Source organism: Diospyros lotus, chromosome 7, assembly GCF_014633365.1.
Source record: "Diospyros lotus cultivar Yz01 chromosome 7, ASM1463336v1, whole genome shotgun sequence".
NCBI lineage: Eukaryota > Viridiplantae > Streptophyta > Magnoliopsida > Ericales > Ebenaceae > Diospyros > Diospyros lotus.
Window position 1 is genome coordinate 2,401,424 of NC_068344.1, and position 24,062 is coordinate 2,425,485.

General features: G+C 38.3%; 2 protein-coding genes across 2 annotated transcripts in view; both read left to right on the forward strand.

Moving 5' to 3' along the window:
• The first annotated feature begins 442 nt into the window (after positions 1–442).
• On the forward strand, positions 443–2,171 carry LOC127806355 (xylan glycosyltransferase MUCI21-like). The gene is made up of 2 exons (XM_052343584.1): positions 443–593; positions 886–2,171. Exons 1-2 carry the CDS (start codon positions 443–445, stop codon positions 2,169–2,171), a joined length of 1,437 nt encoding a protein of 478 aa, XP_052199544.1.
• A 7,633-nt stretch (positions 2,172–9,804) lies between these two features.
• LOC127806517 (GDP-Man:Man(3)GlcNAc(2)-PP-Dol alpha-1,2-mannosyltransferase) overlaps positions 9,805–24,062 on the forward strand; it is a 28,310-nt gene continuing 14,052 nt past the window's right edge. The window contains exons 1-3 of the mRNA XM_052343868.1: positions 9,805–10,153; positions 11,088–11,374; positions 11,898–12,084. Coding sequence (XP_052199828.1) covers positions 9,857–10,153; positions 11,088–11,374; positions 11,898–12,084 — 771 coding nt within the window. The 5' untranslated portion in view covers positions 9,805–9,856. The remainder of the gene's footprint in view (positions 10,154–11,087; positions 11,375–11,897; positions 12,085–24,062) is intronic.

Genomic DNA, 24,062 nt, shown 5'->3' on the forward strand with positions numbered 1-24,062 from the left:
GGTTTTAAATTTTTAAAACCAAATGGGTAATGGTTTGGTTTTGGTTTTAGTAATTTAAGTTTAGTTTGATTATGGTTTTGGCAAAAATCGAAACCAAATCAAACCATTGCCAACCCTATCTGGAAAGCTGCTTATAGCCTTCAAATAGGATTATTATAAATATTTATCTTATTTTTAACATTAAAGTAATTATATTATTTAATTAAATATTTCAAAACACGATGCCTTTATTATCAAATTAAAGCGTAAGGTAACTCGTGACATTTAATAAACACTAATGGGCTACCTACTAACACTAAGAATTGAACTAAAACTCTCATATTTAATGAACACTAAATGGAACCCATAACCAACCATGTTGGCTCCTAACGCATGGCATGGGAACAAATGCTCAAATTAATTCACGGGGGATGCATTGCAATTTCAATTGCATTTGGGTGACATGAAGAAGCAGCCGGTGACCACAGTGTTGGCAATATGTGTGCTGCTGCTCCTGCTCTTCTACGTCCTCAACATCGCCGTCCTCTTCGTCCTCCTCAACATTGCCCGCATTGTATCCTTGTCCTTCGACACGCCCTCGACTCGAACTCCTGGTGTGATGCTCTACATCTTTTGGTCTTTTCAATTCTCAAATTTCATTATTTTAAAGTGATTTTGAAAAAATATTTTTCGTTTTTCGTTTTCATTGGTCGTTCTAATACTATGTTAAGCGATTCATTTTATATCAATGCTAATATATAAGATATCGATGTAGAGTGTGAATAAAAGTTTGGAAACTCGAGTTTGAAATTTAAATTTGACGATCTCCATATTAATATCTTTATCAAGACAAATATACAAATGTTGATATTTAGTATTTAATTAAATTTAATGTAACCTGCGTAGGTGTCTACACCCGCGCATACATAGAAGAAAAACCCTGGAATAAGGTGTGGGAGAGCCCAGAGCCGACATGGTCAATCACATGTGACACGGCTCATTTCGAATATGATCTGTGTTATCTCAACCGTCGAACAGTGGTAGATCCAACGACTGCGATTGTATCTGCGGTAGACCCCACCAATTCAACCCCAGCAATTGAGAGAAAGATCCGACCCTATCCTCGAAAAGGGCAACCCGAAGCCATGGAGAAGACTAAAGAGTTGACTCTCACGACGTTTCCGGCCAAAGTTTCCTGCCAAGTAAGCCACAGCGCGCCGGCGCTGATATTCAGTGCGGGCGGGTTTACGGGGAATGTCTTCCATGATTTCAACGAAGGCTGGGTCCCGCTGTTTATCACCGTCGATGAACATTTCGTCGATCGTGATGTGATTCTGGCGATTGTTAATTGTAGCGAATGGTGGATGATCAAGTATGCCGAGTTGTTCCCCAAGTTTAGCCGGTACCCGATTATTAACCTGGATAAAGAAACAACGTCGCATTGCTTCCCGAGAGCGATTGTCGGGCTGAAATCGCACGGCGTGATGATAGTGGACCCCACCTTGCAACGTGGGCCCCACCCGAAGACGATGATGGATTTTCAAGCCGTCATAACGGACGCCTACGAGAGCAGCCTCCGAAGCCATGGATTCAGTAACGGGGAAGAGCGGCTGCCGAACTTCTCGCCATCGTCGGGCCGGCCGAGGATGGCACTATTGAACCGGCAAGACACTCGGCGACTGCTAAACACGGAGCAACTCAGACGGGCGGCGGAGGAGGTGGGCTTTGAGGTGGCGGTCTTCGAGGTGACCCCGAAAACACCGATGCGCGAACTCTACCGGGTGATCTCTAGGAGCCATGCTCTGGCGGGCGTTCACGGGGCTGCGCTGACCCACGAGCTGTTCCTCCGGCCGGGGGCGGTGCTGCTGCAGATCGTGCCTATCAACACGGGGTGGCTGGCGGACATGTGCTACGGGAAGCTGGCGAGCCGACTGGGGCTGGAGTACGTAGTCTACGAAGCAGGAATAGAGGAGAGCACGCTGCAGAGCGACGCGTTTGCGGTGAAGCAGCACATGGATCCGCACGACCCGGCGTCGACATTGATGGGGAACTTGACCAACTGGTACAGATACATGAACCAGCATGTGGAGGTGGACACCGTGAGGTTCAAGAGGTATTTGAACAGAGCCTACGAGAAGGCCATTGTTTTCATGCACAAGCAGCAGCAAAGCAGCGTCTTGTCAGCTTCTTGACGTTGTACGAACGTCTACTAGTTGTCCACGATGAATTCCAGAAATTATAAAATGTTAAAATAAAATATTAAATTTTTTGAAAAATTATGCATCTTCTTTGCTCTTTTTAACCCTTTTTTTGGGGGTTAATTAAGACCACAAACAGAAATTTCTAGATTTCTATTGTTTATGATTTTCAAAAATATTTTTAATTTTTTTTAATTTTTAAAATTTATATAATTCTATATTTAATTAAATTTAAACATTCTCAAAAATATTGAATATTATAATCATAAAAGGCATATGAATTTATAAAAGAGTAAGGGGTATTTTAGATTTTTTATTTGTTAAAAACTTTTCAAAATTTATGGGAATTCAAAATTTTCAACTCTGGATGAAAATCTTTTTATAAAAAAGTTGATTAAAAATAAATATTGAGAATGTTATTTTTTCAATTTTTTTTGAAAAATTATACCAAACATATGAATATAGATTTCTAACATAACATTATTAAGAATTTAAAAACTTTTCTTGTACCAAATGCTTTCTAAGGATTTATTAGTCATATCATATAGATTTCTAACATAACATTATTAAGAATTTATATTTTTGCCTTTCTATTTCATTTTTTTTTTGTAGTCACTTGAAATTTTCATTAGTTTAATTTTACTCGTGAGCCTAATTTTTGAACCTTGTATTTTGATCGATTTTTTTGTATGACAATTTAATTGAAATAATGAAAAGATTGAGTAGTCACAAAAAAAAAAATGTAAAAGTATATGATAAAAAATATAGGTTTGTCCAAATAAACTAATCTATAGCTATATATATTATAACAAAATAGTCGTCAATTTTTTTTTTCGCCCATTTCCACTTTCTATTTTGATATTTTATTATATTTTATTTATTTTTTACTTATTCGAAATAGAATTTTTATAGATCATTAATTAAGCCTAAGTTTGTGAAAAATGTGTAATTTTTTAAACCTGTAAATAGTTTTTTTCATGATTGAATAGTGTTTGGAGAATGTGTAAACATGTTGAGACAAGATCTAATCCATATATATTAATTTTTAAATATTAACATAAAATTTTAATTAAAATAAATTATAAAAAAATAATTTATGTAATTATGTTATTACTTAATTTTGAAAAATAATTAGTTTGTAGGTTATGTTAAATTAGTTATTTAGACTGTTGTTTGTGATACCAAACATCCCAAGGCTATGATGATCATGTGGGCCACTTTTGTGTGGATACAACCCATCCTTTATCCTTCTTTGACGGATTTTTTGCTGGTTTCGGTTTATCTCTTGATAGCTATAAAACCTATGTGGGTTCGATGGGACGATAGTGTGAAAAAGAAGAGAAACCTAGTTGAACTCGTTGGGTCTCTGTGTGAACCATTTTTGTGTGATCTTCTTGCTGTGTGCTGGTACCGAGCTGGGCCGATTGGACTTCGGTTTGGGAGAGCTTCTCGTTGGTTCGCTGTAGGTGATGATATACAGATCTGAGCCTTGAATAAGCTGTAACCTTCATTGGTATTTTTAAAAGGGAAGTTTAACTTTTTGTTCTTGTGTTTGTTGCTATCACTTGTGATTCGATTTGTTCGCTACTAACAGAAAGTGTTTTGGCTTTGTGCGAGATTATTTTCCCTACAAACTGGTATCAGAGCTGAGTTTGGAGACTAAGAGATCATCGATCTCTTAGTTGCGTTCGAGTCTGGGGAAGGTTCACGAAACCCTAACCTGATTCGAAAATCCTACTCGATCTCTCCACTCTGGTTGTTCTAAGGCGCGTGAGACCCTTCGTCGGCTTCCCGACGTTGAGGTGAGTCTCGGCGACCGGCTTGTGTAGCTCGGGCCAACCGGCGGCTGACGGCACGTGCAGCTCCGGCGACGGTGCGTGGCAGCACCAACGGCCGTGCGAGGCTTTTCGACTATCAGCCCAACCTCAGTGGTTTGTCTCTCTTAATTTACTGACTGTTAATCCGGTCAGTTTGGTAAGACTCTTCTAACCCTAATTTTGTTTCAGCAAGTAGCAGGCCATCGTGTGGGGGTGGTCATTAGGATTGGGGGTTACCCTGTGGTGGTAACCATTACGTGCTGATAGATATATTAGGATTATCTACTTTGTTGATTTCTTTGTGAACTTGCTGATTTTGGAATTGTGTAATTGTTATTTCCTGACTGTTTAGTTGCTAATTGAATTCTGAAAAATCTATCTGTTGCATTTTGCTTTGTGCATCTAATGGCAACACAACATTTTGAACTAGGTGTTTTTAATGGTAAATGTGATTTTTCAATATGGCAACAAAAAATGAGAGGAATTTTAGTACAACAGAAGGTTTCAAAAGCTATAATCGGTTTTGCTAAACCTAGTACATCTAAAGAAGGAACCGAAACTGAAATTTCTGATATAACTGAAGAACAAAAGGAAATGGATGAATTAACATACACTTCCATAATTTTACATCTCTTGGATTCTGTTTTGAGAAAGGTAGGGAGATTAAACACAACTAAAGAATTGTGGGAAAAGCTTGAGTCTCTATACCTTGTGAAGTCTACTCCTAACAAACTCTACTTACTTGAACGATTTTTTAGTTTCAAAATTGAACCCTCTAAGGACTTAGATGAAAATCTAGATGGTTTCAATAAATTGGTTCAAGATATAACAAATTGTGGTGAAACAGTGTCTGAAGAGTACAAAGCCGTTATTTTATTGAATTTCATACCTGAAACCTATAGAGAAGTTAAAAGTGCAATAAAATATGGTAGAGATACATTGTCACCTGAAATTATTATTGATTCTCTTAGAAGTAGAGAAATGGAACTAAAAAATGAGAAAAGAAATGGTGAAGTTCATATGGTAAGAGGTAGGGGTAGATCACAGTTTAGGAATTCTGAGAAGAATGAGAAGAATGACAAGCAAAAGGGTAGAAGTAGGTCTAAGTCCCAAGGAAAAATAAAAGGGAGAAAATGTTATGGCTGTGGAAAGCCTGGGCACTATATAAAAGATTGTTATATAGAAAAGAATAAACAAAAGGAGAAGGAAAATAATGAGGCAAATGTAGTGTCTTCTGAAGGTGAGTCTGGTGAGGTTTATATGTTAGTAAACTCTGATTCACCTGAAATTAATTTGTCTGTGAACACCTATTTGCATGAATGGATTGTAGACTCTGGTGCTTCATTTCATGTTACATCTCGAAAACACTGGTTTGCACATTTACATGATTCTGATAATGGGCATGTTGTTACTTGTGATAATGTGGCATACAAAGTAGTTGGTGTAGGAGATATAACTGTTAAATTTGAAAATGGCTATGTGCTAGTATTAACTGGAGTTAGATATATCCCTCAAATGAGTAGAAATTTAATTTCTGTTGGGGAACTAGAAAAATTGGGGTTCACATGTGAGATTAAAAATGGGATGATCCAAATGTTTAAGGGTGCACTTAGGGCTTTTAAAGCTGTAAGGAAAAATGGAATTTATTTAACTAATGTACAAGTGTTAAGTAATATAACTCCCACTGTTGCATCTCTTAACACGGATCACACACAAAAATGGCACAATAGGTTGGCACACATTAGCTTAAAGGGTCTCAAATATCTGAGTGATAAGGGTGTTTTTAGTAAGGATCAAGTGTCAGACCTGCCATTCTGTGACTTTTGTGTCCTAGGTAAACACCATAGACTCTCCTTCTCCTCTAGCAATCATAAAACGTCTAGAATCCTATAGTATGTTCATGCAGATTTGTGGGGACCAGGGTCTAATCCTACTTTTGGAGGAAATAGATATTTCCTATCTATAATTGATGACTTCTCTAGGCGTGTATGGGTATATCTTTTAAAAGAAAAGTCAGATACATTTTCAAAATTTAAAAGATGGAAAATACAATTTAAAAATCAAACGGGGAGAAAACTGAAATATTTAAGAACTGATAATGGCCTAGAATTCTATAATTCTGATTTTGAAAACTTATGTGCTGAAAGTGGCATAACCAGGCATAGGACTATACCCTACACTCCACAACAAAATGGAGTGGCCGAAAGAATGAATAGGACTTTGTTAGATAAAGTTAGGTGCATGATGCTAGGGTCAGGTATGCCAAAATCATTTTGGGGAGAAGCTATAGTGACTGCTTGTTATTTAACTAATTTGACACTTTCAGTGGCTTTAAGTGGTGATACACCCTATGAGAAATGGTATGGAAAATGTGCAGATTATTCTGTTTTAAAAACCTTTGGTTGTGCTGCCTTTATACATCAAAATGAGGGCAAATTAGAACCTAGAGCTAGAAAGTGTGTCTTTCTAGGGTATCCCGAATGAGTAAAGGGATATAGGTTATGGGATAGAAGCCAAAATGGTGTAAAGATCATAATCAGTAGGGATGTCACCTTTAATGAATCAGAAATGCCATGCCTTAAGGAAGACTCAAACTTAGAGAATGAAAACAAGCTAGAAAACACTAAGAGCAAGGTGGAGAAAGTTAGTACTTTTATCCATAATACCCCAAATGAGGTGGAGAGTAATGCACAAAATCAGGTTAATGAAAATGAGAGTAATCTAGAAGAACAAACAGAAAGTCCAGATTCCCTAAATGACTATCAATTAGCAAGAGATAGGGAAAGAAGGCCACAAAGACTCCCTAAAAGATTGGAAACTGATTTTAGCATTGGGTATGCTAGCTACCAAGATCTAGTAGATAAATAGCCAAATACTTATGAAGAAGCTATTAAAAATGAAAATGCTAAAGAATGGATTGGTACAATGAAAGAAGAAATGAGTTCACTTCATAAAAATCAAACGTGGGAATTAGTCCCTAGGCCTAAAGACAAATCCTTAGTGGGTTGCAAATGGGTTTTCAAAGTAAAAGAAGAGGCAAGTGGGGCTGAACCAGTAAAGTTTAAGGCTAGGTTAGTAGCCAAGGGTTTCACACAGAAAGAAGGAGTAGATTACCATGAAATTTTTTCTCCAGTTGTTAAGTATACCACAATAAGGGTTATGTTAGCATTGGTTGCTTACTTTAATTGGGAACTAGAACAATTGGATGTCAAAACAGCTTTTTTGCATGGTGATCTAGAAGAAAACATATACATGACTCAACCTAAGGGGTTTGAAGATAAAAATAATCCTAATTATGTGTGTTACTTGAAAAAATCTTTATATGGGTTGAAACAGTCTCCTAGGCAATGGTACAAACGTTTCGATAATTTTGTACATTCCATTGGTTTTAAAAGAAGTGCTTTTGATTACTGTCTTTATCTTCAGCGTCATGACAATTATTGTGTGTTCTTGCTGCTATATGTTGATGATATGCTTTTAATAGGTCCAGATATAAAAATGATTGATGAGATCAAAACAACTTTAAACAAAGAATTTAAAATGAAAGACCTAGGACATGCTAAGAAAATTTTAGGCATGGAAATCAAAAGAAACAGGTCTATTTCCATTTTGTTTTTGCATCAATCATTTTATATCCAAAAAATTTTAAAGAAATTTGGCATGCATGAGTGTAAACCAGTCTCTTTACCTTTAGCAAGCCACTTTATTTTATCAAGAGATCAATCACCTGCTAATGAAGAAGAAAAAGAGTATATGAGTAAAGTGCCATACTCTAATGTCATAGGGTCAATTATGTACTTAATGCTGTGTACTAGACCTGACATAGCTCATGTAGTCAGCACACTTAGCAGGTTTATGTCAAACCCAGGTCCTAAGCATTGGGAAGCATTAAAGTGGTTATTAAGATATCTGAAGGGATCTTGTGATATAGGTTTAGTGTATAAAAACACAAATGAAGAAGTTAAATTAGAAGGATTCACAGATTCTGATTATGCTGGTGATAGAGATAACAAGAAATCAACTTCCTCTTATGTGTTTACATTAAGTAAATCCTGTGTTAGTTGGTAATCCCAAATTCAGCATATTGTTGCACTATCCACCACTGAATCAGAATATATAGCTGCAACTGAAGCAATTAAAGAATCCTTATGGCTTAAAGGTTTACTCATAGAACTGTGTGTTTTAAAGAGTAATGTAGTAGTTTATTCAGATAGCCAGTCAGCTATTCATTTGTGCAAAAATCCCATGTTTCATGAACGTACTAAACACATAGATATCAGACTCCATTTTATACGTGACATAGTGTCTCAAAATACTATTAATTTGGAGAAAATTATGACTAATTATAACCCCTCAGATATGGGTACTAAGGTTCTCACATTAGCAAAATTTAGGAGCTGTTTATCACTCTTAAATATTGGTAAAATAACATAATCAGTTCTGTGTGAGTGCTGATAAGCTATGTGCTGTTGCTGTGTGATATTTTTATGCTGAGTGCTATTATATTGCTGTGTGCTATTTATTTGTTTTTTGCTTAGTGCATTATGCGTGTTTTTTGTGCATTCTCGGTGGGTTCCGATTTGCTGGATGTTTGGTATCAAGGTGGAGATTTGTTGTTTGTGATACCAAACATCCCAAGGCTATGATGATCATGTGGGCCACTTTTGTGTGGATACAACCCAATGTGCAGGTTACTAAATAGAGAAGCAAGCCCAAAGGGCCTTTGAGGAGGCAGGGCTAATTTTGGCCCAGCAGCTCAGGCCCAAATTGAAGCCCAACTTGGCCAGCCCTCTCCTAGGTATATAATACTTGTTTCTCGTTTTGTGACCTACTTCTTCTCTGACCGTTTGCGACTCCGTCCAAAACCCTAGCTTATCCTCTCCTCCTATCTCGCAATTTCTATCTTCTCCGAAAGCCTGGTTCATTTATCCTCATTTGACGGATTTTTTGCTGGTTTCGGTTTATCTCTTGATGGCTATAAAACCTATGTGGGTTCGATGGGACGATAGTGTGAAAAATAAGAGAAACCTAGTTGAACTCGTTGGGTCTCTGTGTGAACCATTTCTGTGTGATCTTCTTGATGTGTGCTAGTACCGAGCTAGGCTGATTGGATTTCGATTTGGGAGAGCTTCTCGTTGGTTCGCTGTAGGTGATGATATACAGATCTGAGCCTTGAATAAGCTGTAACCTTCATTGGTATTTTTAAAAGGGAAGTTTAACTTTCTGTTCTTGTGTTTGTTGCTATCACTTGTGATTCGATTTGTTCGCTACTAACATAAAGTGTTTTGGCTTTGTGCGAGATTATTTTCCCTACATAGACAAAATTGAATTATTTTAAATAAATTGTTTAAGTTATTTTGACAAAATTAATATTTTGTGCAGGCTATTTATATTTATCATATGTTGTCATATTTCTTTTAAAATTTTTATTATATTTTATATTTTTATTATTTATATTACTAATTTATTATATGTTGTCATATTATTTATTATTTTGTATAAGTTATTTATATTTATCGTATGTTAAATTAATTATTAATTTGTGAAAAATATGTAGTTCTTGAAACTTGTAAATAAAATTTATGATTGTGAGATTGTTAATTTTAAATAAATTTAATATATATGAAATTTCGCACGAATGACTTAGTTTATAAAATATAAAGGTATATTTTAATTAAAATAAAAAATAGAGGTTAAATGACAAATAACGAAAAGTGGAGGGACTAAATTGAGATTTAAAAAAAAAAAAAGTTTAAAGTAAATTAATGATAAAATTGAAACGGATATGAATTAATATCGAAGTGCTTGACATGAAGGAGGCTCATTAGATTTTTGATCGGAAGCACAGTTTCTTCAGCTTGAATGGCATACCTGGTCTGGGCTCTGATATCTGCAGCCTTCGCCCTAATTCTGAGATTGGTTTCCATTGTGACGATCGGATGTCGGAGGAACAGACAAAGGGCTGTCGGCTTCTTCCACCCTTACACCAACGACGGCGGCGGCGGAGAGAGAGTTCTGTGGTGCGCCGTCAAGGCCATTCAGGAGGAGCGACCTGATCTCCACTGCGCCATCTACACCGGCGATCATGATGCTTCGCCTGATACTTTGATGGCGCGGGCCATCGATCGCTTTGGAGTCAAGCTGCTTTACCCTCCTAAGGTATCCATATAAAATAGCTCCCTACATAAATATATATATGCAGGATGTGTGTAATTTCGCATTTTTATATGTGCATATATACGTGTGTGTATCCAATTTTCTTGGTTTATTTGGGTTTAGAGTTGTATGATGCATAATCAGGATGTGTAATGATTCTTTGTTTGGTTGCTGAGATAATTCCAAAATAAAATAGCAAAAACTTCTGCTAGGTTTACTACTAGTATGGGAGAGCTGAAATTTGAGATTTGATGCATATGAATTAGTATTTATATATATCAATAGGAAGTATTGGGATGAGTTCAGAAAATACTAAATGAGGTTTTTTTTTTACTACAATGACTAGGTCAATTGTATCCCTGATTTTAACAATTGACAATGCATCCCTCTTGCATTTTGTAAGTTGCATCAATTTATCTAAGGGCACATTGATTGTTGCAAACTTAAGAGGTTGGCTGCCAGGGGCAAGAAGTTGATTTGGGACCAAATGAACCCGCTTTTTGCTGGACAAGCTAGTTTTTCACACTTGTTGCACGTGATCCCAATTTCCAAATAATGGCAGTACAAAATGTTACTAAGAATTAGCCTCTTAATACACCTGCTTACAATGACCAGAGGCCTTCACATTGGCACCTCTGTAATGGTTACTCTACTAGCCTTTTAAATGATTTGGATTGCCAGAATTTTTGGTAACTCACTGGGCTAGTATCATCCAGCATCATGAAATTTTACAATGGTATCTTTATGGCTATGAAGGAAACCTGCAATCAACTCTACCTAGAAGTTAATTGAATGTTCGCACGTGTTTTCTCTTTATCTGAACTTGTTATGCAATGACGCTTTTGTTCCAAGTCTTATTGGCTCTGAACAATGGATTTGATTACTTTAGATTTTGTTCCGTGGGTGTTTTGCGCTGATTTCTTGCTTTGTCAATAAGGTGGTGCACTTACACAAAAGGAAGTGGATTGAAGAAACAACTTACACTCGCTTCACTATGGTTGGTCAAAGCTTTGGCTCTGTCTATCTCTCATGGGAAGCTTTGTGCAAGTTTACTCCTGTGTATTATTTTGATACTAGTGGATATGCTTTTACGTATCCAGTTGCCCGGATGTTTGGATGTAAAGTTGTTTGCTATACACATTACCCTACAATCAGCTTAGACATGATATCACGTGTTCGTGGGAGAAGTTCAATGTATAACAACAACGCAAGAATTGCTCACAGGTTTGTTTTGTATTATTTTTATGCTACTTGCTTTCTGAAAAATGGCACCAACACTTTTTCCTATGAAAAGAGTGTATAACCTTGTAGACTCCTGTGTTTTGCTACAAGTTAACTGGCACTGTCAAAATGGTTTTTCCTCTGGCATCTTTTGTGTGTGAGGCACATTTTGCCTGATTGGGTTAAGTGTCTGAGTTCTAGCTAAGATATTCACCAGGCCAACAAATCAAGAATAATGTACAACACTTTTTTTTGGATTACTAAATCTTTCTTATACCTCTTCAATAGTTTGCTGGCAATGCAGCTTCAATCTTAGAACATGCCTATGCTCTGCCAAAATGTTCTTGCAGATATTTTCTTTTTTAAGGCTTTCAGGGTAGGCATAATCCTCGAAAGATATTTACCTCCCGGCAGAGTTTTCAATTTCTTGACCTTAGCTTATGGAGGTTAGATAAGTATTGCAATATTTATTACTTGTTCTCCTCTTGTCTAAACCTCGAGATTTTTTTTTTCTTTTTTGTTGCAGCACATGGCTATCTCAGTGCAAACTTGTCTACTACATGTTCTTTAGCTGGATGTATGGGATCGTTGGTTCCTGTGTGGACCTTGCAATGGTGAATTCTTCATGGACTTACTCACACATAGAAAAGCTTTGGGGCATCTGTGATCGTATTAAGCTAGTCTATCCTCCTTGTGACACTTCAGGTCTTCAGGTTTGCAAATTTGTAGTTTCTTAATGTTAATCATACCATTCACATGGCTTCTTGTATAGTATCTATTCTACAGTTCTATGGTGCACATTCTTGAGCTCTAAGAAAACTAGATATAAAATTGATTGATGACTGACTTCCTTGTAACACTTGCTAAGCACATGCATGCCCAGATGTGTGGCACACACAGAGAGGGAGAGAGCAACCAATGCTTTTTTCAAGGAGCTCAACACCCCCCCCCCCCCCCCCCCCCCCCCAAAAAAAAAAAAAAAAAAAGCCAAATCATGTAGGTTGCACCGTTGTTTTATTATTTTTACCACTGAGTTATATGAAAGTAATGTTTTTGTTGTGGACCCCATTGTTATTGGTATTTCTCCATCATTTATTTGGTTCTATTGTTTAGTTTTCTTTTGCTTGCATATGCTATCTTTCTTGTTGGAGCCTCCTTCAAAATCTCCCTCCCTCCCTATTGTTTGTTATTTCTGTCTATCTGTCTATCTCTTTGGTAGGAACTTTCTCAGTGTCTTAGAACAGTGATCACCATCTCCAATATCAGAGAAAATTTACAGAGGGAAATAAGAATGTTAAGAGAGAAGAAATTGACTGATCATCCATTGAGGATGTCAATACAAGTAGTCTAGTATTAATAACCTTATCCTTAAAGTTAAGACCTAGATACAACTTCCTAAATTGCAAATAAGCTTCCCATGAATCATCTTCCAAAAGCAGTCCACTGAACTAGAACGTGCTTCCTTCCCTTTCCCCCATGGATTACTTGTTGAGAATTGAGTATGGCCAAAAGAGCTGTATCACTGGTTTACAACCAGTACTATCAGTAAGAGGGTTGATGATTTCAGTGATAGTTCCCTTCAGAGGTTTAAGAGACATGGAAAACAAGGTGGATCTTGCAATTGTTTGGCAATCTTGACCTTTATCTAAGACTACAATGCTCTTTAAAATCTGACAGGGTCCATTACATTGGAGCAAAGTTCATAATTGGACCTGTGGGCAAGGAAGTGTTGTCTGTAAGGCTGAAGCTTCAACCACACCCACTCTCCCACCTTCAAATGAACCTCCTTACTATGTTTATTATGTGAGGCTTCATCCCATCCTAAGCCTTTTGAAGATTTACCTTTAGAACCCTAAGGAGGTCAGTTCTTTGTTGCAGCATTTTATCCACAACTTCCAATGATGAAGCATTAGCTACATAGGCTGGAATACAAGGTGGAATTCTTCCATAAAGAGCCTGAAAGGGAGACATGCCTATAGAAGTGTGATAAGATGTACTACAGCATAACTCAGTCCAAGGTAAGAATTGATCCCATCTGTTAGGAGTCTCTAACACAAAAGCCCTTAGATACATTTCTGAAACTTGAATCTGAACGTATGTGTTATCCCCCTTCAATGGAGAGGTTGTTTGCCAAAATTTACTGAGGAAGACTGAATCGCTACTTGAAACAACCAATTTTGGAAATTCGCGAAGCTTGATGACTATATGAATGAGGATTTATGCAACCTTGCTAGTGGTGTGATGAGGGGGTAGAGATCCAAACTCCAAAGTAAGAAAATTTGGGAAGTCTATCTACCATTACCATGATTGTACAATGGTCCTATGAGCTAAGCTGTAACAAGTTACTAGTAGGCCTGGATGCAACCATGAGAAGAGTGCAGCTTTAAGAATATACACTTTTTAGAGGTAGGAATGTCTTGCCTTGAGAAAGCATTAGCATTCCTACTAGCCCTGTACAAAATATGGCAGTCATGGCCACAAAGCTTTACTGAAGTAATGCTGCTAGTCCAAAGTTTGAATCACTTGACTCGTTAGCTTTCTAAGGCTCTTGTGATTAGTTATAATAGTAAAAGATCTTCTCAACAAATATTTTCTCCATCTTCAGACAGCCTAGACAATGGCATATAGACCTCTTTCATAGTTTGATGCCTTGGCCAATCCAGGAGGTGCTAAAGCAAGATATAAGGTGACCTTCTTGAGTGATGACCACTCCAATTCTCACACTTTAAGCATTAGTTTTAAGGGTTGAAGGCTGATCAAAGTTTGGTAAGGCAAGAACATAGGCTTCTGTCATCTTAGTCTTCATTAAGAAGAATTCATTCTTAGCCTCCTGCCTGCCTTTCCAAGCTCCTCCTTTTCATAGTTGTTAAAGGCGTGCTTAGGCGCAAGGCGCCTTAAGGCGCCAGTTCAGCGCCTCGCCTGGGTCGAGGCGAGGCGATTTCAGTGAGGTGCGTGCCTTGCACAGTGAGGCGCTGAGGCGAGAGGCGCGCCTCATGAAACCTAGGTTTTAATTAAAATCTAGACAGCCCAATTTCTCCCCTCTTCGCAGTTCCAACATGTATACATTACAACATATTTACATTTCTTTAGTTTAAGTAAATGTCCACATTTTTTTTTTATTTATATTTTACCCTCCATTTACTTTAATACATAAATGTAAATAAGAAAGTACCCCCCATTTGGATTCAATAAAAATATTTAAAAAATCAAAATCTATAAGAATAAGAAAATAGAATTTTGATTTTAGTATAAACTCAGAATTTAGCGATTTTACTACCCCCAAAATACATATATACTATTTCTTGAAAAATTCATTAAAAATCATTTTAACAACAATGAATATTAGCTATCAAAATACCGGGAGATAGTTTTTCAAAATGAAAATATTTTCTTATATGTCTCCTTATAATGCGCTAATCTTCTAGATTTAGAAAAATAACATTTTTCAAAATGAAAACATTTTCTTGATTGAAGGGGATGATGAAGATATTGACCTTGATGTTGATGATCTCCTTGATGATGATTGATTAAAACTTCTTTATTGATTGTGGACTTGTAGTGTTTATATGTTTGTTTAGAACTTTGTATGATGATTGATACTTTTTTGAGTTTGAGACTTTAAGTTTGAACTTTGATGATGTTTCTAGTTTAGAATTTGCATGATGAATGAATCAACTTTGATGATGTTAGTTTAGAATTTGAAGATAATGAATCATTAATGATATGCATGTGTTATTATTGATAATTTGATAGTTTTTTATGATTTTACAAGATTTTGAATTTTTTTTCTAAAAGGTGCACCTCTCTTCGCAAAGGCGCGCCTCAGGCTCTAGGACCCTTTGCGCTTCATTGCGCCTTGCGCCTTTCAGAACTATGCTCCTTTGAGCAGGCAAGTGAAGGGCAGTAAACTTGCATACTCTTGTGTAAAACTGCTATAATAGCCTGTAAGGCCCAAGAAACCCCTCAATTTATTTGGTTTGTAGTAGGCCATTAAAGCATTGTTTCAATCATTTTAGGATCTTGTTGGACACAATGGTCCAAATATTAAATGGAAGACTGCTAGAAGGCACATTTGCTCTGTTTAGCATATAATTCATTTTGGAGCAATGCCCTTAAAACCACTTCTCAATGTAACTTGTGTTCACTTTGACTACTGCTATTGATGAGAATATCATCAAAAAACACAGCTACAAACTTTCTTATGTAGGGTTAAAATATGTTGTTCATTAAAGCTTGAAAGGTGGCAGGGGCATTAGTGCCAAAAGTCATCACCAAGAATTCATTAATGACCCCAATGTATCTTGGAGGTTTATTTAGAGAACATTTCAGCACCATCTAACTCACTCAATTCATCCATGGCAGGTATGGTTATCCTTAATAGAACAAGGTTGAGTGCTCTATCAATTATAGAAAACCTCCAAGTGCTATCTTCCTCTTTCACCAACCAAACTGGAGAAGAATAAAGGCCATTACTTGGTTGTATAATGCCATCATCTAACATCTCTTGCAACTTTTTCTCTATTTCATTGTTTTGGAAATGAGGATATTTGCAAGGTTGACATTTATGGGTTTAGAGTTAGGTTACAAGGTGATCTAGTGGTTAATTTGTCTAAACGGAGGCAGCTCTTCTGACCTTAGAATAAGTATGAAAAAGATCCTGCAGCACCTTTTGATAGGGAAGGGATATCTGAGGGTCTCCCATGTAATTTCATCCTTGAGGAGGAAGAATTCATATATAACCTCATTTTCCTCCAGTTCATGCAATTATCTTCTGCTAAAAGGTATTTCATTGAGTTGTAGCTGCTCTTGCAAGTTCACTGATTTGCTCTTCCTCTAAAATTCTATGGTTAAACCCTTATAATCAGTTAATGCATGCCCTAGGATTTTCAACGACTGAACACCCAAGATAATATCAACTCCTTTTATAGGTAATACAACAAGATCAGGAAGGAATGAAGTATTTTGAAGCTGGGGAGGAACTTGGAGACACCTTTGTGGGATTAAAAAATTGTATTGTTTAGATGATTTTGCCGAGTATAAAAACTCAATTCGATTTCTCTATCTTTACCATTCATCTCCCTTTTTCATCATCATCTCTGCAATCCTCACTGCCACCTCCTCTTCTTTTGCTTCTTCTTCTTCTTTCTGGTTTTCTTCTTAGATCTGCTAGGTTCATCAATCTTGATTAAATATAATATAATACATATAATATAATTGCAGAAAGATTTAGGGAGAAGATATGATGTTATTCATCAGTTTAATCGGAATATATACAGAGTATATCCTTTCTAGTTTCCTATTTTGAGATTTATGTACACTTTATTTGGAAGTTACAACTACACTAGTTTAGGAAACTTACAGCTAGTTTTGAGAGAGTGATTTATTCTCCACCCAAACTAGGAAACAAGTTGACTCTACAAAATAAGGAAACTAAGAAATTAGGAAATAGATTAATTAGCCAGCTAACAAAGCTAATTAGTTAGCTAATGACTTAATTAGTTGACTAACTAGTTAGTCAGCTAACGGGTTAATTAGTCGACTAACAAAGTTAATTAGCTAGCTAATGCCAAGACAACTAATGCTTGAAATCTCCACACTCCCCCTCAAGCTGGGCTGAAAATGTTGTTAAAACCAAGCTTGCAACTCAAGTCTTTGAATATTTTTCTCGGCAATGCTTTAGTAAGTATGTCTGCAACTTGATTGGTTGTAGGTGTATAAATAAGTTGAAATACTCCTTATTCCAACTTTTCTTTGACGAAATGTCGGTCACGTTCCACGTGTTTTGTCGGTCACGATGAACTAGATTTTTAGCAATGCTAATAGCAGACTGGTTGTTACACAACACCTTTACTGGCTTCTCAACATTAATTTTCATATCTAGTAAGACTCTTCTCAACCACATTCCTTCATAGAACCCATGAGCCATAGCTTTGAGCCCAGCCTCTATGCTACTTCAAGAAACCACATATTGTTTTTTACTACACCAAGTAACAAGGTTTCCCCACACATATGAATAGTATCCGAAAGTTGACCTTCGGTCTTGAATTGATCTAGCCTAGTTTGCATTACTGTATACTTCCACATCTCTGTTATTAGTTTTTCTAAGCATCAATCCTTTGCTCGGATTTAATTTCAGGTACTTTAGGATTCGACACGCTGCCTCCATGTGTTCTTCTTTAGGATCAGTCATGAATTGGCTGAACACACTTACAGAAAAACCTATATTTGGTCTTGTTTGTGATAGGTATATAAGTTTTCCCACAAATCTTCGGTATCTTCCTTTGTCAACTGGAACACTCTCCTTACCAATGCCTAATTTTGTAGTGGAATCCATAGGTGTGTCATCTGGCTTGCAATCCATCATCCCGGTTTCATTTAGGAGGTCTAAGATGTATTTCTTTGGGAAATAAAGATCCCAGCTTTTGAAATATCTTAGGTTTCTTAGGTCTTTAATCTCGAACTCCTTTGCAAGTACTTCTTTGAGACATCCCATCTTAGAAAGATAATTTCCTATGATAATAATATCATCTACATAAACAATGAGAATATAAATTTTTTCTCCCGAAGAATGTTTGACAAAAAGTGCGTGATCTGCTTGGCATTGGACATATCCATACTTGTTAAAAGTTGTCTAGAGTATAGGATGAGAAGATCAGTGAAAACAATGTATTTTGAGGGTCAATGAAGTATTAAATAGAAGTTTATTTCTCAATATGTAATTAGTGATAGTTGGGGGGTTAAACTATAAATATTTAATAGTCTTCATTGGGATATCTACCCACTATTATAAATAGAGGGCAAGGGGTAGCAAGAGAGGTAGATTTCTCATTCTATTGTATCAGGCAAACATTCATTTAGAGAGAAAGGCTAGTGAGCAAGATAGCTTTGTAATCTTGGAAAATGAGTGTTGGATGTACTCGGGAATAAGAGAAATTACTCAAACTGTTGTACTGATTATTCTTGGTAATAAAGAAGGCTGCTCTTGATGGGTGTTTGAAGGCTGGATGTAGGTTTGCCAAAGGCATTCTGAACCAGGATAATCTGCTTGTTCTTCTTGTTGGTTTGTGTTTTTTGTCCTGTTTTTCAATTTCGTTTTTCTTGTTTCTGTTTCATATAATTTTTTGTTGTGTGATTGGAAAATAAATTCGAGAGGGTTTGTGAGGGTGTGAGAGGATTGTTCTCGCCTAAATATTCTCATCTAAGTGTGTCTTGATTGGTTTTCTTGTGGGATCTAGTGATTACCAATGTCCCTAGGTATAACAATACTTTTGGACTACCTCTGTGAACCTTTTGAACCAGGCTCTAGGTGATTGTTTGATACCATAAAGTGATCTCTTCAACCTACATACCTTGTTCTTTGTGATTTCAATTTCAAATTCTGGAGGAATTTCCTGTCAGGCTCGGATTTGACAGTAGGTTTCCTTCCGTAAATTAGAAGGAGATGATGTAGGCGGGAAAGTTAGAGAGAAGGAGATAGAGAGAAATTGAGAATTAGAACGAGATAAGAGAGAATTGAGAAATGAAAGGGAAAGGAATTTGTGGTATAATCCTCACATAATTCCCCATCCTCAACCTTCTGGTATTTATAGGGAAGAATTACAAGTTGGCGCGACAGTTACATACTGCCCCAGCGTGCGCCTGGCGCTTTTAAGGAATTTGAATTATTCCTTACTGTTTTTTTACATCCCTGCCACTAAATGACTCTAATTACCACCACACCCCTGGTCTATGACAATTTTCCCCCCTTAAAACATTTCTTGTCCCCAAGAAATTAAAGGAGGCCGGTTATTTTGGGAAATCGTTGCAGGAGGTCGGGGAGATACTCCCATGTTGTGTTGTCCAGATGTAGATGAGACCATTGCACAAGTATTTGAGTCAACAGAATAGTGTTGTTGTAGATAACTCGTTTGTCAAGCACTGCCAAGGGTTCACCTGTCTCTTCTATGGCTTCCAGTGGTGCTGGTAGTGTTCTACTGGTTAACTCTGTTAGGCCAAGAGACTTCTTCAGAAGAGAAACGTGGAAAACTGGGTGAAGTCCCACTCCCTCAGGCAACTGCAGATGATAAGCCACGGGTCCCACCTTAGCTAGAATTTTGAATGGCCCATTGAACTTGGGGCTGAGCTTAGATATTGGGCTTTTGTAGAATAGGTGCTATTGGAACCTTCTGACTTTCAGATAAACCTCTTCTCCTTCTTCAAACTGCTTTTTTGTTCTGTGTTTATCTGCCAACTGCTTCATTCTTTGACTGGCTAGAGCCAGTTCTTGCTTGATGGTGAGTAGAGCTTCCTATCAGTCCTTCAGATATAGGTCAGTAGATGTTTCCATGGGAGAGTAGTGCATTACAGCCGGGATAATGGGGGGCAGATAACCAAACAGAGGCTCGAAAGGGGTTCGTTTGTGTGCGGTATGATAGTTGGTGTTATACCACCAATGTGCTAACGCCACCCACTTACTCTAGCTTCTGGGTTTGGAGATACACAGGCATCTAAGATAGGTTTCGAGACATTGATTGACTCTCTTTGTCTGCCCGTCGGTCTCGGGATGATATGCTGAAGAAAGGTGCAGCTTGACTCCTAGCCCTTGGAATAAGGTCTTTCAGAATTGGCTGATAAAGACCTTGTCACGATCGTACACTACCGCCTTAGGTAAGCCATGAATTTTAAAGATTGTATCCATCAGCTTTCTAGCTACTTCAGTATCACATGCATCCGTTTCTAAGACAAACTCCTTGGAGAAATCTGGAAGGGCTAGTGTTGGGGCTTGAGTCATGGTTGCCTTAAGAGATTCAAATGCTTCCTCTGCTTCTGGGCCCCACACAAAACTATTCTTCTTTAATAGATTAGTTAGCGCCTTGCTAATCATCCCATAGCATTTTATAAACCTTTTATAGTATCCGGTGAGGCCTAGGAAACCCCGTAGCTCCTTCACTGTCTTTGGCCTTAGCCAACTCTTCATTGCTTCAATTTTGTGGGGATCGGTACTAACTCCTTGTCTGGAGATAATATGGCCCAAGTACTCCACCTTTTCTTCTGCAAATGAACATTTAGACCTCTTCACATGCAATTTATGGGATCTAAGGATCTGAAATGCCAGCTTACGGTGTGTTAGATGTTGGGCTATGGTGGGGCTGTATATGAAGATGTCATCAAAGAATACCAAGACAAATTTACGCAAATAGGGAGCAAAGATGTGGTTCATTAATGCTTGAAATATAGCGGGAGCATTAGTTAGGCCGAAGGGCATTGCTAAGAATTCGTAATGTTCTTGATGGGTTCTAAAAGCAGTCTTAGGGCAGTCAACGGGATTCATGCGAATTTGGTGGTAACCAGAGGTCAAATCTAGTTTAGAAAAAATGGATGCTCTGATTAATGGGAATAATGAACTGGTTCTTGATGGTTAGTGAGTTAAGTTGCCTATAGTTCACACAAAACCTCCACGTACCATCCTTTTTTTTTTACTAAGAGGACTGGTGAAGCATAGGTGCTTTGGCTTGATTGCACAAGGTTTTTGGACAACATTTCCCTTATGAGTTTTTCTATTTTTTCCTTTTGTATAGGGGAGTATCGGTAGGCTTTTAGGTTTACGAGTTCACTGTTGGGTTTAAGGTGAATGGAGTGATCAAGTATTCAGTGGGGTGGAAGGGTTTGGGGAGTGGCAAACAGATCCTCAAATTCCAATAATAAATCGTGAATGGGTCTAAGAGGATGTACTTGGCCGTTCTCCGCTATCAAGGACTTATCCTTGTGTGGGACATGATGCTAATCTCCAGCAACCTTCCCCCCAACATCCATCGCGTAAATAGAGTGTAGTTGTCCCACGGTTGTACTCGCCTGTTCCAACAATTTCTAAATTCTTTTTCCGGAGACAACCTTACATTCTCCAGCTTCCTAACTACCATGCAAGGTTACTTGTTGGCCCTCCCAGTTAAATGTGACCTCCAGGGTGTTGAAATCAAACACCAAGGGACTTACGGTCTTCATCCAATCTACCCCTAACACAACATGACACCCTCCCAGTTTGAGTATTCTCAAATCAGCTGAAAACTCACGCCCACTCATTAACCACTTGAATCCTCTACACCTGAGCTGGCTTACCATCTTAGTCCCATTGGCTATTAGCACTGAAAGAGGAGGCGTTTCTTGTAGGTTGCACTGCAGACTGTGGGCGGTTGTTTCATCAAGGAAACTATGAGTGCTGCCACTATCAATCAATACAACTAGACTCCTTTTTCGGACCAACCCCTTTACCTTAATGACCCTACCAGCTGCCTGACCTTGTAGAGCATGCACGGAAATTTCGCCTCCTTCATTCCCTTCAAGGATCTTGTCATTTGCCTCTATCCTTGCTTCCTCTTCTTCACCTTCTTCCTATCCTTCCATAGTTAGGAGAAGTTTCTTACACTGATGATCCTGCCCATACTTCTCTCCACAACGAAACATATGCCTAACTGTCTCTTTTGGTCCACTGATAGGTTCCTGGGCTGTACAATAGGCTGGATGGCCTTACCCACAGATCCTCCTCTCTACCATTGTGAAGTATTACCCTTGTGATACCCTCCATTGTTGTGCTCCTCTCGGTTGTTTTTGGATGAAAGCCTATGCCTACTAGCAAAGGTTTCCATCGATAGCTCGTGCAGATGAGCTTATTCAGCTGCTTGGGCCACCGTTGTGGGAAACAACATCTTATCTGTCGGCCTAATTAACTCCTCCAGTCCACTGATAAAACTGGAAACATAATATTCCTCATCTAGGTAGGGATGAGACAATGAAAGTAAGGCCCTCAACTCCTCAAATCTAGTTTGGTATTCCTCCACCGTGCCATTTTGTTTCAACTTGTTAAACTCCTCAATGACATCAGATCGGTTCTTCTCTCCAAACCTTTGGCACAATTGACTAACAAACTCCGGCCAACTCAAATCCACTCTACCATGGCTCCAAGTTTGGAACCAGGCATCCGCTACGTCGTCTTAGTAAGAAGCAGCCATACATACCTTATCCCTTTCAGCAATGCGATGTTGATAGAACATCCGTTCACACCGGCGTATCCACCACCTCGGCTTATCCCGATCAAAGGCTGGAATCTCCATTCGCGGACCCGAATGGAGTGGATTGGTCCCTCCATAGTTTCGGTAGTTCATACCTTCTCTGAATTCAGTTGGATCTCCGCCACCTCTTGGCTTTGGAGGTCGCGGTCTGTTTATCGATGAAGTCAGGATGGGTGCGGATGGCGTCCTTGGAGGAAAACCCGTTGGCAAACTGACGTTCGGTTGCCTCGCAAACATGCTCAAAGCTGCGGTCAATTGCTGGCTGAGTCCAACGAATTCTTCTCGAATGCCGTTCACTGCACGATCTAGCGAGTCTGTGTATTTCGATCTACTCCGGTGAATCTCCTCATGCGTGTGCCTCATTCCTAACTCCATCATCTCCAACCTCTCATCCACCTGCTCCTGGTGTTGTCGCAATCAAACTTCAATTGCATCTAATCTGTTCTCCAATTGCTTAGTGTGCGTTTCGTCGGCTATTACCAACTCCAGGTCGCTGGGCTCTGATACCAAATGTCAGGCTTGGATCTGACAGTAGGTTTCCTTTCGTAAATTGGAAGGAGATGATCTATGCGGGAAAGTTTGAGAGAAGGAGATAGAGAAAAATTGAGAATTAGAATGAGAGAAGAGAGAATTGAGAAATTAAAGGGAAGGGAATTTGTGGTATAATCCTCACATAATTCCCCATCCTCAACCTTTTGGTATTTATAGGGAAGAATTACAAGTTGGCGCTGTAGTTAGATACTGCCCCAGCGCGCGCCTGGTGCTTTTAAGGAATTTGAATTATTCCTTACTGTTTTATTACATCCCTGCCACTAAATGACTCTAATTAGCACCACACCCTTGGTCTATGACATTTCCATGTAGACTTCTTCTCCTAAGTCCCCATTTGGGAAAGCATTCTTCACATCCAATTGGTGTAGAGGCCAATCTAAATTTGCTGCAAGAGAGAGTAGTACTCGGATAGTATTTAGTTTAGCAACTGGGGCAAAAGTCTCCTAATAATCAATACCATATGATTGTGCGAAGCCCTTTGCCACAAGATGGGCCTTAGATATTTCAATATGCCCATCTTCTCTATATTTCATTATGAATATCCATTTGCAGCCCACGGGTTTTTCGTGATGGTAATTCCAAGATTTCCTAGTCTCATTCTTCTCCAAAGCTTGAATTTCTTCAAAAACTACCATCTTCCACTTTGGTTGTTTAAGGGCTTCCTGCATGTCATGAGTCACCTAACCCTAATTTTAAGATCTTCATACTAGAATTGATCTTGCACTGTTTTCGCCCAATTTTCGCACTTGTTTTGTTGATTCTTCCTCCCATATTGCATCAAATTGGTATCAGAGCAAAATAATCCTATAGTTGTGTTAGGATTTTCTATTTGAGTGATCGTTGGACGTGCTGGAGGTCTTGGAAGAGGCAATCAAGGCCAAGAAACAGAGTTGGCTGCAATGGGGCATATGATTGAAGATTTGTCGCAAGTTGTTTATGCTCTACAGGACCTTTACAGGAATGTGTGGGAACCTGTATGGAGATTCTTGAAGGTGACCACAACCCTTTTGGCCTGCCGGAAGGTGGTCTGGAGGGAGAACTTGATGGAGAAGAGGAGAACCCCTTTCATGATGGTGGGACCTCAGATTTTGGGG

Excerpts from the sequence above, each read along its gene's own strand:
- LOC127806355 (XM_052343584.1), top strand. The coding sequence starts at position 443 with ATGAAGAAGCAGCCGGTGACCACAGTGTTGGCAATATGTGTGCTGCTG. Across the intron at positions 594-885 it reads GCCCTCGACTCGAACTCCTG|GTGTCTACACCCGCGCATAC; the intron begins GTGTGATGCTCT and ends TAACCTGCGTAG.